The 15,905-nt window shown below is 37.7% G+C and overlaps 1 protein-coding gene and 1 long non-coding RNA gene across 6 annotated transcripts in view; both read left to right on the forward strand.

Moving 5' to 3' along the window:
• The first annotated feature begins 3,478 nt into the window (after positions 1–3,478).
• Positions 3,479–8,098, forward strand: LOC142344771 (uncharacterized). The gene is made up of 2 exons (XR_012759278.1): positions 3,479–3,597; positions 3,828–8,098. It is a non-coding gene; the product is annotated as an uncharacterized LOC142344771 (long non-coding RNA).
• A 3,496-nt stretch (positions 8,099–11,594) lies between these two features.
• LOC142344772 (putative D-lactate dehydrogenase, mitochondrial) overlaps positions 11,595–15,905 on the forward strand; it is a 37,173-nt gene continuing 32,862 nt past the window's right edge. For 2 of the 5 annotated variants that reach the window (XR_012759279.1, XM_075396688.1), the window contains exon 1: positions 11,597–11,906. Coding sequence is in view for 4 of the 5 variants with exons in the window: in XM_075396688.1 (XP_075252803.1) it covers positions 11,598–11,906 (309 nt within the window). In the remaining variant the exon portion in view is untranslated. Of the gene's footprint in view, positions 11,907–15,157; positions 15,273–15,905 lie in introns of those variants that run through there. The other 3 variants (XM_075396690.1, XM_075396689.1, XM_075396691.1) reach the window with 3 other exon arrangements.

The following is a 15,905-nucleotide window of genomic DNA, read 5'->3' on the forward strand; positions in this document are numbered from 1 at the left end:
CAACAATATTGATGACGCTGACCAATACAAATGGGTTGGTTCAATTAACCTTGCATCCTGTAGATCTTCAATATTTTTTATTGCTTTTCTTTTATCAAAGCTCATACTGCAGTAACTTCTTCTGAATGGCTTGGCATTTTTTCGGTTTTCAATTTTGTGTTCAATTTTGTCACAATATCCTAAGCCATTCGAGTTTCGGGATGAAACGTTTTGATGTCTCCTGAAAAGTCCCTGTACTTCCTCAATCTGTTGGTTATTAGGTTTAGACCCTTCTTTATTTACGTGTTTTTCCAAATGAATTGTTTCCAATGTTTTTGTCTGATTTTGATTTGTGAAAGTTGCTTTCACAACTATGTTCTGTTTGTTTTCAAGATAGCTTCCTATTTTAGTGTTTTTATACACGGTGACTGGTGCGTACGTTAGATTTAAGACTTTTATCAGACTAGAACCACCTTTCATTGATATCAAACAGGCGGCTAAAAGCAAATCAGTCTTTAGATCAATATCTTTAGTTGCTTTCACTAGTCCATCCACTACTGGAATTTCTTCTCCCGTTTTATCAGCTAATCTAATTCCCATCAGACATTCGTTTTTAATCTAAATATAAGTGTTTTCTACCGCAATTACAAAAACCTGAACACCTTGCGTTTTCTATCAGGTAAGCGGTTTTGAAATTTTAAACTGACTGCTATAAAGTTTGTCATCGTGTAAGTTCAATACTTTTTTATTGGTCTTCAGGAAATCAATTCCCTGCAGACATTCTATGCTTTCGTCTGCCGTTATAACAAATTCCTATTCAACCTCAAGTAGTCTTGGTTGCAACTGTACCAACAGCTTTACTCCTCCTAATATTTTGATAGCTGAGTTATTGGCTGTTAACGCTCGTTTTGTTTATGTGTGCACAATTCCCTGTTTTTCCTGTTTTTCGTATGTGGACCAACTCAAAAGCGAAAGACTACTTCAACTGTCTATTAATTCAACGCATCTGTTCCCATAAATACGATTTCTGCGTTTAGACATTTAATTGTGTTTGTTGATTAAACACTAATGACTTTGCAGTTCTTGATGGTTTTCATTTTGAAAGGGCAGTGTGTTACAATCGGCGGGAACTTCCACATAGGAAACAATTTCAAAATTTCCTCAAAATGTGTCCTTTTTGTCCGCAGGCTGTGCAAATGAAACCCTGCCTGTCGTTTCTCCTAGACGGTTCATTTCTTCTGAAAAATCTATCTCTGTGGCTAGGTCTTGGCGTTGAGAAACGCCGTCTTTCGTCGAACCCGCGATCTTGTTGCTGTCCTCTATCACTTCTGTCGTCACCTCACCGTCCCCAAGAACTACTTCGTTCCCTCGACTAATTTCGATGGTTTTTACTCTCTTTGTCATCTACTGACAATTGGTTTACCAGCTTGATGACGGCTTCTACTAAATCTTTTGTTTCATCCCATCTAATAACCGCAACTTTTGGTGTTTGCTCTTCCTCGTCTATTCTCGTAATAGCTTCCAGATGCAACGCTTGTTACAAAGCTGTTTCGATATTCATATCGTTGGCGCATATTTGCTGTCTGAGATCTAACCTCACCTGACTATGGTTAATTCCTTCCAGGAATCCTCTCAAAACCAGATGATCCCTGATATCTTACGATTCCGTGGAAAAAAGCCAACTGCTTTAAATCTCGAAGAAACTCGGTCAATTTTTTCATGGTTGCTGTACGCGACGAGCTATTCGCCCCGGGAAAACGATCGATTTTTTGCTATAGCGTTCATGGAAAACTTTAACGCACTCATCATAGTTTTCTCTTGTAGCTTGCGGTAAAAAACGATAGAACTCTATGGCAGATTTCTCTGGCCTAAGCACGATATAATGTGGCCGTTCTTTAATTTGGCGGGCTGGATCTCCTTCTGTTTTTTTCCACTTTTTTGTAGTTCCGCTAGTTGCTCAAAGTGCTTCACGTAGCTCTCGCAGTCGTTTGAACCGGTGAACGCCTCTGGTAACAGCGTTCTTAAAGTCAATTTCCTTGCCATTTTAACGTTCCCTTACTTGATTTATACCCTTTTTAAGACCCTATTTCAGTGTTTAAAATGCTAGTATTCTCACATATTCAGAGATTTGATTGTCACTAAAATCTGTTCTTTATTTTTATTTTCCTATAAACTTATATTAATTGATTTAATTTACTATTTAGCAATTTAAATATTTAATTGTTTTAATTCAAATTTTAATAATTTTAATTTGCAGTCTTATTATTGATGACTGTCCCACCTAGATTGTTATAAATTTCAAATTACTTTCAACTAAGCTGCAATTTCTTGTTCTTTTTAAATTTATAATTCTCTATTTTTTACTATAATTATTTCAAGAACAAAACTAGGTGATTTATTTTGCTTTGATTATTCCGTTTTTCTTATCTGATCGGCTTAAACGAAATCAATTTTCGATTAAGCGCAATTTTAATGCAGTTTTATATACTTTTTGTTGTTTTCGTTTAGCCGTTTGTACGCAACAACTCAAAATTGCAACTGGGATTGAAACAAAATTTTAAGAAAATGACTTGCCCAAACTAACAAAACGACTTGAGTTACTATAAGTTACCAACAACAACAACATCTGCGTAAATTTGTTATTTCCATTTTCTTGAATTGATGTACTCTTTCCTCTTGCTGATATTTTTGGTCTTTTCCACAACGAGTAATAGCTATCTTCCACACGAGTAAATTCACACAAGGAGTTCCGGTGACTGGCGATGAGAAGATTTTGATTTGTTATTCGAAATCGTATTGCTGTTCAAAATTTAGTTCGGTTCACGAGTATTTTTTTTTGATTTTGAATTGAAGTGCTTTTTGTTGTTTGTCTTTCCACTGACAATTTTTCAATTTTTTGAATTATTTAGTTGATTTAAATCTCTGTCGCCTGTATAATATTCGTGCACTTTTTGCTGATACGGATTTGTTTCAGGGTTTTCTAAAGCACTCTACTTCCCGGGTGTGAGCTAGAGAAAATGTCTAAAGTCAAGGACTTTGTTTAATTTGAAAGTTAGAATTGTTGAACAATAGTTAGAGTTAAAATTTACAGAGTTAAAGGTTTGAAGAAAAAATTGATGAAAACTTTTGTTAAAGAGATGAACAGGAAGTTTCCATGCTTTTTGAAGAGCAGCCAATGTAATGAGTTGGTTGTGGGTGTTGGTTATTTTCATAACGATAGTTAAATTTACTTAGTTGATTTTTACCATTTTTTAAATCAGTTTGGCGTTTTCTCTTGATTATTTTTACCCCCATGGGTCCCTTTTAGTTGAACTAACAGATAACAATTTTACCTGCTGGACAAATCCGGCCAAGAACAAACAACCATTGACGTTTCCCGTCAAGGTCTAAATCCATGACGTTTCCCATCATAATTCGTGATGCTTTTGCTTTTTCTGTTAAAATCCAGTTTACTCTTGATTACATCTGTTTCGACTGCTTAACTTTTTTTGAAAAATTCGAATGGTGTTTGCAATTTGTAAGTAACAGGCATGTCATACTTTCTGTCATTCTTTCTGTTGACGACTTCTCGGCAATGATAAACTGTTTAAAATTTGAATCAGATTCAAATGTTTTAAGGTATTTATGTATTAATGTTTTAATGTTTTATTGTTTAAAGACGTCTCTCACCACAGAGATCCTCAATTACGAATTCCGCGGTTTTTAAAACGGAAATCATAAGAATTCCGCAATTTTCAATACGGAAGTCTTAAATTAAGATGTCTGTGGTGAAAGATGTCTTTAAACATTAAAACCTTAAAACACTAAAACATCAAAACATTGAGCCAAACACATTGTGCCCTTTTGAGCCAAACACGATGCCTCCAAAACAGCAGCGATCTCAATCTAGAATCAACCCTAACCAAAATCTACTTTTTTGCGGTGAGGAAGACGGAGAACAAGACGCGACACCAGAAAATGGCTCAAAACACCAATTACTTTGTACTACTGCTGAATGTGAAATATTGAAAGATATTTGGCTGCCGAAGAAAATCAAGTAGGATGTGTTGAAACGGCCATACACATGCGGATTCTGCACTGCAGAGAGAATCGAGTCGCTAGTCGTCGAAAACAATAGACTACAACAGACGATCCAACAACATACTCCAGAGAGGCTGCAACAGTCATTCGCCGAAATTGATCAAAAACAAAAGACTCAACAACTCAAAAAGTATAATGAAAATCGAGCATCTGCCCTAAACGAAATTCGATTGGAGGAGAAAAAGCAGAAAGCGAGGAAACGTAACCTGATTATTGTCAACCCCCAAACAATGAAAATGAGACAGTGTCAGAATCTCTATCAGGCATTTTGAGCGAACTCAGAATTACTGCGCAACTCGTCAAAGTTGAATAAATTACCAGCAAATTTAGGTGGCATATCATAAGTAAAATACAACACCTCAAAGACAATACGGATTATCGAAAAACATACATCAACCGTGATATCACACTAGAGCAAAGACGCCTAAATGCAAAACTCCGCGAAAAACTGAAACATAAGAAAGATTCTGACCCGAATGGAAAATATGAAATCTACAGAGGGAGGGTCGTCAAACAAGATTGACTATCCGATGGACAACAACAAATGCAAGTAATGCTATGGAATGTGGAAGGCGCAAAATCTACACTTGCAACTGAAGATATCGACTTGTCAGATATGACTATTATTGTACTAGTGGAGACAATGAGTCTAGAGAAATTGAATATAGAATCCTTTAAATGTATCAATCAAAAAGAAACCACACCACCGAGTGCAGACCGAAGGGTGGAATAACAGTCGCGATCAACAAAAAGTATCAAGTCAAAATTTCCAATACCAAAAAGCCCAAACATACAATTGCCATGAAATTGCAATTCGATAGTGTCTGCATTTTTATTATAGCTGAATTTTTCCCACCTCAAACTGATGTGTACGAAATTTTGAGTGATATCACAGATGCCATCCCCTCTCAAGTGAATATTCCAAGTCTGCTGTATGGAGATTTCAACTGCCGATTGAAGATAACAGGGGACATAGGAAGTCAGTTATTGGATATGTTAGAACATTTGGACCTGCATTGCATGAGTGACCCCACGGTACATACGTACCACGCACCAAATGGAAAGAGTGTGGTTGATCTATTTATTGCCAATCCCGACTTAGTAAACTCGATGAAATTATCTATTCAGGCTTCAAACGTTAGAAAACACCACAGAGTTTTAGCAGAAGTTACGAAAGAAAAGTGCGAAAGTGGAACTTTTCGCTTCCCTGCACTTAGACGCCTGGACTGATCGAAGCTAGAACAAGTACTTCAGAACATGGAAAATTGCAGACCAGAGTCAGATATACCAGCTTACTGTCAATTATTATGCAAGCAACTGGAAATATGCCCCCTTCCACAGAAGTGGAGGAAATCTAATTCATGGTTCAATCAGTACCTCTACGAGCTACAGATAGAAGTCAAAATTGCACGCCAACACCAGCTATCCGAACTACACTCCTTGAAAATTGCGTATAAACGTGCAATTCGGAAAACCAAGAATGACTACCTCCTCCGAAAACAAGAAGTAGTACAGATAACAGCGGAAACAGATAGGCAAAAGTTCTGGAATATCATGAAATGAACAGAAGTACCACTATAACCAGTCCATTTGTCTTATATGAATGGCAAAACTATTTTGAGAAGCTACTCAACACCAACCAAACAATCTTACCCTTCCTAGAATCTCTGTTGGATTTGTCCATCCAACTTTGTATCTGCCTTTCAACATTCGAGAACTTCATCAAGAAACTTCACGCTAACAAAGTAAAAAAGCAGCGGGTTTTGATCAAATAACATACGAAGTACTAAAACAATCATTTGAGTATACTGGCCTAATACACATGTCCCTACTTAACGAGTGATGGATGTCCGGAACTATACCTCAAAATGGGAAATCGGGTTGCTGGTGCTGTTTTTAAAAATAAGGGCCAAAAAAGACCCTCAGAATTTTAGAGGTATCACATTATGCTAGTGTGTTATGAAAACATACACGGGACTACTTCATACATGCTTAAATTTTTGGGCAGAGTACTACAAGATACTGCCACAGAATCAATTTGGGTTCAGAAAAAGTCATTCCACATCGCATGAAGGACATAACTGGCCAGAATTGCAACAATCGGGCGATACTATGTTATGTTTTGTTGATTTCAAGAAAGCATTTGACAGTATTGACAGAAAGGTGTTACTGACAAAATTGTTACATTTTGGGACTGGCGATCAAATGGGACATGCAATTCAGTCTGTGATAAAGGGCAATATGATCAGAATCTTACATTGATAACATCTATCTGGTGAAATTACTACTGGGAGTACCACAAGGTGACAAACTTTCACGATTAATATTTTCTCTATTTCTTGCCGATCTGTCACCGGCACTTGTTCGCACAGTTAGCAAAACTTAGTTTCATGCACATCATTTGGCAATAGGGGCTACTGTGATAGACGATTTACAACACGCGATGAAAGTTTTGGAGAACTACTATTCTGAAAATTATCTGAGTGTCAGTGATGACAAGACAAAAGTTGTGAAGTTCAGAAAGGGTTGACCCCTAGCCCAAGGGGACCAACTCCGATACCGAAATGACAATAATCAATTTGTGAAAAATTTCTGCTATCTTGGAGTTTTACTATCAGAAACTTTGTAACCAAGACAACAGCTACAACACACCGGAACAGAAGACCTTAATGCAGTGAAGACCTCTCTGAATATTAGGCTGAACATATCGAAGATCTTTTTATTTTCATGCAATCGACTCCCCACGTCGATAATTATGCCCTGGTCAACGTACGAACGCGACATATTCCATGATGGATCCGATCAATTTGATGAAAATTTCACCCAACATCAACTGAGCATTGTTGGATATTTCTGGAAAAAATGGTGTAAAAACAGTTGTCAATTTAGCTCCAGGAAAACTATTGACAAAATCTATTACAACGACTCCCTGAATATCAATAGCGGCAGCCCCTTCATGGGACGTATCATAGCTATCTACTACTGCAATGGTCTGCATCTTGGCATATGTCAAACCAGAGGGTGCTACGGGACATCTGAAGACAAACGTCCATGTATCTGTGCTTTATGTGGTCAAAACTGCCAGAATATGAAGCACTTGCAGGAGTACGCAATTCTAAACAACCCTGACAGTCACAGGAAAACACGTTTTGTCTATGCAAGGACCATACCTATTTAATAACCCTGAAGAGTAGTTTAATTCATTTTGTTGCACGTTTTACTTTCATACCTTTTATTCAAGTATCTATCGTTTGTGCGTTTTGAATCTTTCAGTTATCTTATGTACAAGACGGGAATTCAATTCAATTCAAAAATTAGGAATACTATACCGCTAAGAGATATCTTGTTCCCATGGCAATATAAGCTATAGCCATACCCCCATTGATTGACCTCATAAGAAAACCAAGGTAACGCGATAGTGGTATGCGGACAAGGGCTGTGGGGTTGAAAGCGTGGAAGACCTGCTGACACTCTCCGGACGTTACCCGAAGACAAATGTCACGCTGTTGGCTTGGCATCATAAAAGGAAGCCTCGAAATGGTTCATTGCCTAGCCACAGAAACAGTACAGTTTTAATTTGACAAAGCCCGAATTCCGCGAAGTTTTGTGCAATGGGTACAATTGTGACGCAATAAATACTCCTATAGATTTGCCCTTGTGGAGAGAAGTGCACTCTAACGCATGCTCTCCGCTTTACACACTTCTATACACACATCTGCCACAATAAAACGATAGACACGTTCCCGAAAATAATGCGTGACGTATGATACGACGTCGAAATTGAGCCATCAGTTCAGTTCGTAGAAGGCGAAAGCTTTTACAACAATTCTACTATCAATGATGACAACGCTCTACATGGCATCACAGCAAACGATTTGTGGGAGTCCCTATTCAACACTCTTTGATGTGAAAATTTTTAAACCGTTGGCCAAGTTATGCTCAAAAGCAGCGATGGAAACATACAAATATCACGAGGCAATTAAACATCTGAATTATGAGTAACAATTTTTGGAATTTGAAAATATTATTTTTATTCCGATTGTGTTTTGCTGCATGTGAGGCGCGGGGACCCGTTGAACACGCTCTATTGTTGTTGTAGTCGTTGTTGTTGTTGGGGATTCGCAGCGGGTTTGCTGCAGGGCTGATTTATGCGCAGTCGCCAGTTGTTAAAATAGAGTCCATTTAATTTTGCATACATGGCAGTCGCAAAAAGTTTGCCAAGTGCAGACTTTCATATCGCAAAATCGTTTATTGACAATCCCCCATTATTAGTTTTATCAGTCTCTTCTTGAGTACGTAAGGTCTACTGAATTCAATATATTTCTCCAGTCGGTTTGCGAGTCTGCTGTTTCGGAAGGTGAATTCGCTTCTAGTTTTTTCCGGTCTTGTTTTCTGTAGCCAAAAAACTTCCTTTGTGCGCCGATTGGCGCAGGTGAGGTCAAGTAGTTCGATGCAGTGCGAGCTTTCATGCATGACTTTTGCAAGTAGAAGTAGGTCGTTCACTTGGAGAAACATAGGCAAGGGGAGAATGTTGAGCAGCCGAAGTTGACTGATATAATTCACTCCTTTGTTGCCTGTGATCCATTTCCTTGCTTTCTTCGAAAAGCGTGTAGCTCGCTTCGTGATGGGTTTTTGCAGGTGATGCCGTACAGCAAAACGGTTAGATTTAGTACTTTGTAAAGCCAAAGTTTGATGAGTGGTTTAACTTGTACTGCGATGTTTTGTCTGAGGAGGTACAGTACTTTGTTAGCTTTTCTGAGTTGCTCTTCTATATGTTTACTCCAGCTCAGGTCATCTTTAATGTGAATTCCCAAGTCTTTTACTGTATCTGAATTTGCCAAATCTTCACCCACAATATCGAAATTTCGCTTTCTCCCTCGAAATGTCCTCTGAGCACATTTGTCTAAGGCCTCCATCTTGTTTGATCTGACCCACGTTGCAAAGCTGTCTATGTCTTCCTGGATGGTCCAATGATCTTTTCCAATCAAGATGATTTTCAGGTCGTCTGCAAAAATGAATGGGTTGGAGAACTTCAGCGCGTCAGGTAAATTGTTGATGAAGATGCAAAACCGGAGCGGGCCTAGTAGTGCGCCTTGAGGCACTCCACTATAAACGTCCCGAACGCCGGAACATGTGTTAACGATTCCGACTAACTGTTTCCGGTTGCTTAGGTAGTACAAGAGAACTTGTAGGAGACATCCTCCTACCCCAATATTTGCAACCTTTCTTAATAGCTCGAATTGAGGTACTTTATCGAAGGTTTTCGAGAATTCCGTGAAGAACGCAACAACTTCTGAGGTTGGATCGTTATCAGGTGCGTTGTAGATCTTTTTCAAGAAAGTAATCATGTTTGTGAAAACAGATCGATTTTTAACAAATCCATGCTTGTGCTTTGCCAAGAAAGTTGCAAACTGGTTGTAAATAGCCACGTAGATGCACTGTTCCAGAATTTTACTTTCTGTGTCCACTAGAGATACTGGACGGTAGTTTTGTACGTAGCGTCTGTCTCCCATCTTCTGGATTGTCGTCACAGAGGTTGTCTTCCATGTGTCAGGTATCCTTCTTTGCTTCTTTATCGCCTTCAGACGCTTATTTAGGCGATCGAGATTCGTCGTGACGTTTTCTTGAAGAAAGCCGGAGGGAGTCCATTTGGGCCCCTGGATTTAGTAATGTCCAATTCGGACACGAAGGAATGTATGGTTTCAACCGATATGTTAAAGTTTGTCAATGTCGGATTTTTCGTTTCGATGTCAGAAAAGCTGATTGGTTGTTTTGGAGAGAAAACTGAATCGAAGAACTCGTTCATAATGTCGACTTGTTCGTGGACAATGGTGCTCACTTTATCACCACTCACGTTTTACTTCAGAAGGCTGGAAAAATTATTGAGACTTTTCAGATGTTTGAATATAACGTCGGTGTTTCTTGTGGACATTAAGTTCTCCTGGTAGTCTTTCCTGTCTGCCTCGGCTGACTCCGTTACCAAGTTCTCCAGCTTCATGACTGCTGCTTTCCGATAACTCGTTGTTTTCTTTTCAAGGAGCCTTTTTTGCGTTTTCAATTTTTTCAGAAAAAAAATTGACGCGAATGCCAAGATCCATGAAGGGAGGCTTTGGCGATGTCTGGTTCTTCGAGGTACCGATGTCTCAAATCAATTTTTTGACATATTGGTAAAATTCTTCACACATCGTGTTGACGTTTGTATGGCAAACAAGTTGGAACGGGTTGTCTTTAAGAAATTTATTCAATCGTATTTAGCGTTTCCAAAACTCCTGAATGATTGGAGTACGGGTTTCGGTTCAGTTACTGGGCATCCTTCGAAAGATGGAGCGCATCGTGATCAGTACAGTCGTATGTCCTGGAGAAGGAATGATCCTTTTCGGCAAAGAGAAAACAGTTGCGATAGAAGGCCACGTCAGGGGTGTTTTTTGAACAGGTCGGAAATTGAATGGCTTGTCTGAACAGAGCTTCGTCAAAGATTTCGATGATTTCGTTTTCTTCTTCGTTAGAGTTGCTTGCTGTTTTCCAGTTTGCATCCGGGAAGTTCAGATCGCCACAGATTAGGGCCGGTTTTGACTTTGGAATGGTTTTAAGGAGTTTTTGGAAATCGTTGATATTATATCGGTATGCACTCCCTTTTGGTGGGTTGTAGAACGAACAGATTATTACTTCAGATCTGTCTAGTTGAATTTTGCAGGCTAGGCATGGGTCGGGAAGATCCGCATTGATCTCAGAGTTGAGAGTTTTTCACTGCTATGAGGTTACCGCCGTGGGCATTTTTATCTCCCAAGAGTTTACGATCGCTTCGATATATGTTGTCATTTAAAAGTAGTTCGGAGTCAACTATAAAGCGACTAGCAACAAAAATATCTGAAAGAGAAGACAAAAAATCGGACGCATTAACATACTTTCGAACGAAGATTTGTCTAGCTCCTATGCAGCGCAATTATCTGTCTCAGGCAGACGTGGTATAAACCTGTAAATGATGTTGATAATACCCACAGAGTTGTGCGGGAGAAAAGGCTAGACTCCTAATTAGTGTAGTATTATTTCAACCTTCGGACGCTGCTCCTAGAGCCTAGCTACCTTATTGATATAAGCTTGAAATGCGATGTATATTTTCTGTAATTTTCGATACGCTGCTGTGATGTTTCATAGCTATTGCGGGGGCTCATCGCTCATTGTGTGGATTATACCTTTTTTAAATTAAGTGAAATTGATGTGATGATTTTGGGCACGCCGAAACAGGAAGTTGAACAAAAAAGCAAGTGGTTCTGCGCAGAAATAGACGAACGGGGTGGATAAATTATTAGGTGTTTTGTTAAGCGAAGTATGGGTCCTTTCCAAAATGTGGGTTTAGATTTCTTAATCCCCCCCCCATTTCTGCTCCCTTAGTTCGCATTAGCAGTAATTCACAAACACTCACTAAACCTTGAGTCACACTAGCGTAAATATTTGTGAAGATCACGCCTTCTATATAACCAATTGAAAAACGAGTATTGTGCGAAAAGAAAGTTTTTGGGATTATAAAGCGATATTTCATGAGTGTAAAGGGATGTGTATTATTTTATAGAGTAAATTTATTCTTTAGTTGGCTTCTTAAGATTGTGATGAATTCTAAGTTACTGCGTTTGGGACGAATTGCGAGAGAAAATGTTGCACCCGTGATAAGGGGTCAGCTACCTGTGAGAAATTTATCCAGTTTAGCGGAACAATTGAAGTCCTGCGTAGGAGGCGATGCCGAGCGCTTGACATCGAGCACATCTATTCGAGATCAATACGGCCGCGACGAGAGCCATTTTGTGCATTCACCTCAGCCCGATTTCGTTGCCTTTCCGAATTCAACGCAGGTGAACATTTCTTATTTTCAGTTCTGTAACTTCACGACTATAATCAAAGGATTCGTGTTTAGCTGCTCGTTTTTCTACGTAGAATTCAGACATAAATGATCGCAACTTTCTGTTCATTTGAATTTTTCATAATGCTGTTTCAAAAATTCTTTTTTTAACAAGTAAATAAAAGTATATAAATTAGTATTGAGCCCGTTGACCTTATGTGACGTGGTTGTTTATTCTATTTTGGACTCTTTTCAACAAAAATGACGTGTCTCCAGGTTTCGTTTGCTTTTGGTTCCGCAAAATAAATTGTTTCGTGCTTCTATTCCGCTCCATCTGCAGGAGGCCTGCCCATTATTAAGAAGTTACTGATGTTCCCCAATTCATCAAGTCCGTCTGGAGCTGAACTAAACTGAACTTTGTGACGATCGATTCGGGTGGAAAAACATCAGCTTTGATCAAAAGATCGCGACCGTAATCACATTTTTCGCGCATATAACAATTTCCTATGCCGCAGTATGTTTGTCGATTTATTCCATAATCTCGTAATGTTTAATATATTGATATCAATTGATAGCAATGCACTCGAAACTCACGCTCCAATTGTAAAAAAAATATTCGAAATCGGAAACGCAAGAACATGCTGAAAACTGAATGGTTTGACGAGGCATGTAAAACAGAGTTACGAAGAAAAGAAAATCCACTTAGGACATACCATAAAAACAAAACGTCTACTAATTGGGATTTTTCATTATTTCTATTAAAGGGAAACAATAATTTCACTACTGTAACATCGTTGCAAAATTCGTTTAAAGACACTAACTAACGAATTTGAAAAAGCGGAGTTGCTTAATTATACTTTTTCTAACCTTGGTAATTTATTTAAAGACAAGAATGTAAAACGATACACCCACGAAGATATCCTAAGCAAACATACCAAACCGCTCAATTTTCAGTTTGTTACAGAAAAAATTGTTCATGATGACAGGGAGTTGAGTTCCAACAAGCCATTATGTACTTTTACGGTTCCTGCCTGGGCTATAAAAGATGGCCAAACAATATTTGTACCACATCTTACTTATATTCTTAACGAATGCATTAAACAGAATGTTTTTCCAGACTACATTAAAAACCGGAAATCAGCCCTATCTACAAAAAGGTGACCCGATGGATGCAATCAACAAATATCAATCACAAGCGCATTTCAAAATTTTTGAGCGAATCCTACATCAACAAATAACGAATCGCGTACAAAAATTTGAATAAAAAACGTACAAAAAAAACTTATGAATACGCTTCAATTTGGTTTTCGAAAAGGTGTTTCCACAGCCGATGCTTTATTTTTTCATAGAATCAGTTCGTAAAATTCTTGACTCAAACAATATTGTCCAAACTGCACTTGTGGCTCTCTCAAAAAGCATTTGATTCCATATCTCATGGTATCCTAATAGAAAAACTGAAAATAATTGGCTTTGATAGCGAGGCACAGAACCTTATAAAAAGCTTTCTTTCTAACAGACTTCACCGTGTAAAATTGTATTCAATTTACTCCAAATGGATAAAGGTTGTCAGAGGTGTTTACCAAGGAATCGTATTGGAACCTCTCTTATTCAATTTATATGTAAACGATCTTTGTACAGCTATTGATACTGATGTAACAATGATACAGTGTGCTGATGACTGCCTAGTTTTTGCTTCTAACAAGGATGAAAAGGTAGCGAAAAAGTCCCTGGTATCAAACATCCATAATCTAGCAAACTACTTCAGTGAACATCAATTAAATTTGAATTCTTCTAAAACATCAAACAAAATGATCAAACAGAAACAAAAGCCAGGACACAATAATAGTAGATAACAAAGTAATCAAAAAGTCCAATTAATGTAAATATTTAGGACTAACATTTGATAGCATTATCAGTTTCATGAATCATTTTAAACAAACGTTAAAGATGACTCAGGGGATAAAAACTATAGACTCAATTGGAACTCAACTCCCTACATCCGGCTAAGAAGCTTAGAAATTTTACTTCATTTAATTGTTTTGTCACATCTCAATTATTCCGCTCTATTTATTCAGCGCATTAGAAAACCTGTGATGACTTCTCTAGAAAAGTAGCTGAACTGGGGTCTTGAAAATGTGTTCTTCCGCTCGAATTGCAAATCGTCAAGGCGCTTAAGAATAAAAAACAGATGATCCGGAATGAACAGAGAATTGATCAACTTTTTATTTTTTATCTCAGAAAATATATCAGGCGAGAGAAAATGCATTCATTACGACACTGATTTTACCAAGTGCAAAATACTTCATCAGCGAAAGTACTCGAAAAATAATTTTCCATGACCACAGATCAACTTCGTTTCTAGACAACTTTTTTCCATGCTACAACAAAAAAATGGAATTCACTACCAAATCAACTCAGAGTTTTCAAAACTAGCAACAGTGTGTTCAGAAAATTGTTAAAAAAGCACTACAAAATTCAAATTCGTGATAGAGTGAATAATTCTCAATGTCTCATGGCGTGAGTTTCGACTAGTTTAATGTTTAAAAACGTCATTGTGCAACAACTTTTTGGAACGTTTTTTTGTTATTTTTGCTATTAATTGTACACTTTAGCATTGATAGCGTCCCGCTTCAACAATTACAGTGCTAAACATTAACGTGTCTTCTTTTTCTTCTTGGATTTATACGCCGTAAATGTTTAGCCGACAAAGTTTGTAAAGATTGAACTGAATTAAAGATGAGAACGACTGATTTGAATACCCTACACCGTATTTCTAGTGGGTTGTGAGATTGAACAAGGTACAAAACTCAAATAGCTATAGTCCTACTCTGGAGGAAAATGTCTAAATGATTTTGAAAGCCGGTTAAGAATCAAGATTATTTCAAATTCCGGTAATTGTTAACAGGTATGGTATTGTCAACTTTTTTAAAATATCCGCCCTTTGCTCGTTTCGCGTGTAAATTAAAGCAGTTCCTTGTTATCAACATTTAATGTTAGCTGATTATCTTCCGAGTAAATATGTTTTTTTTTTTCAAATTTTCAATTAAAATAGTATTGTCCTTGAAACAATACGCATAAAATAATAGTATTGTCAGCAAATTGGACCACACAGCAGTCACCTTTTACTCTTCTTAGAAGTGCCCTAGAAGTACAGTTCCTAGAAGTGCCCTTAAATACACAAAACCATGGTTGACATAAAGTTTCGACGAGAAATTGAAACCAGTTTTTACGCACTTTGCTCTATCAGAAAAGAACTTCAGAGAGCAATGGTCGACTATTCTGCTTATTTATGGAAATCTTGATGAGAAATGGAGTTCAATGCCTTCGCAAGATCCAAAAAGATGATTGCAGTGTATTACAAAGTTCTCAATTACTGTCTGTGAGATATAGTACAGTGTTTACGATTTTTTTGGAACCAAAACCATTAATTGGACTAGGAGTTTATAAAAGGTAGATGTAACGGAAAAAAGTCAAAGTTAATATGGTTGTTCGTCCTTTCAGGTGGTTTAATATGTGCGTGTTCACGAATAGTGAGGAAAACATTGTTGTGAGTGCAATCATTCACAATCATTTGGAAATGCGTTTCAATCGAATTATTGCAAGCGTTCGCAGCCCATGCTTTGACAAATTCTGCATCTGATGATTTATCGTTTAATTTATTGATAGCTTGGCCTATTTTTCAAATTAACACCTCTAAAAGGGAATCGTTCCAATTTATGCCTTTGCTGAGAGCGTTGCAAATGGTTTTTCTGTCAGTTATATTGCATCCATCATCTATCTCCGATATTTTTTTGAAATTTTTACTACCTAACATGTTTTTCCCTTCGGTCCTTCGTTTCGCGGTTTTTCTTGTATATTGCAAGCAAATTTTCCCGCTGTATATTACTCAATTCTCAGTTAACAAAATTATGACATCTATTGAACTTTCAAAAGATCTTAATGTCAGTTCTTTTTTTAGGAGTTGAATAAATGATGCTTTTTTGCTATCAGTTTTGTTGTTAGCCAAGAGTTG

This window comes from Convolutriloba macropyga, chromosome 8 (genome assembly GCF_964194025.1).
Source record: "Convolutriloba macropyga chromosome 8, txConMacr16.3, whole genome shotgun sequence".
Taxonomy (NCBI): domain Eukaryota; kingdom Metazoa; phylum Xenacoelomorpha; order Acoela; family Convolutidae; genus Convolutriloba; species Convolutriloba macropyga.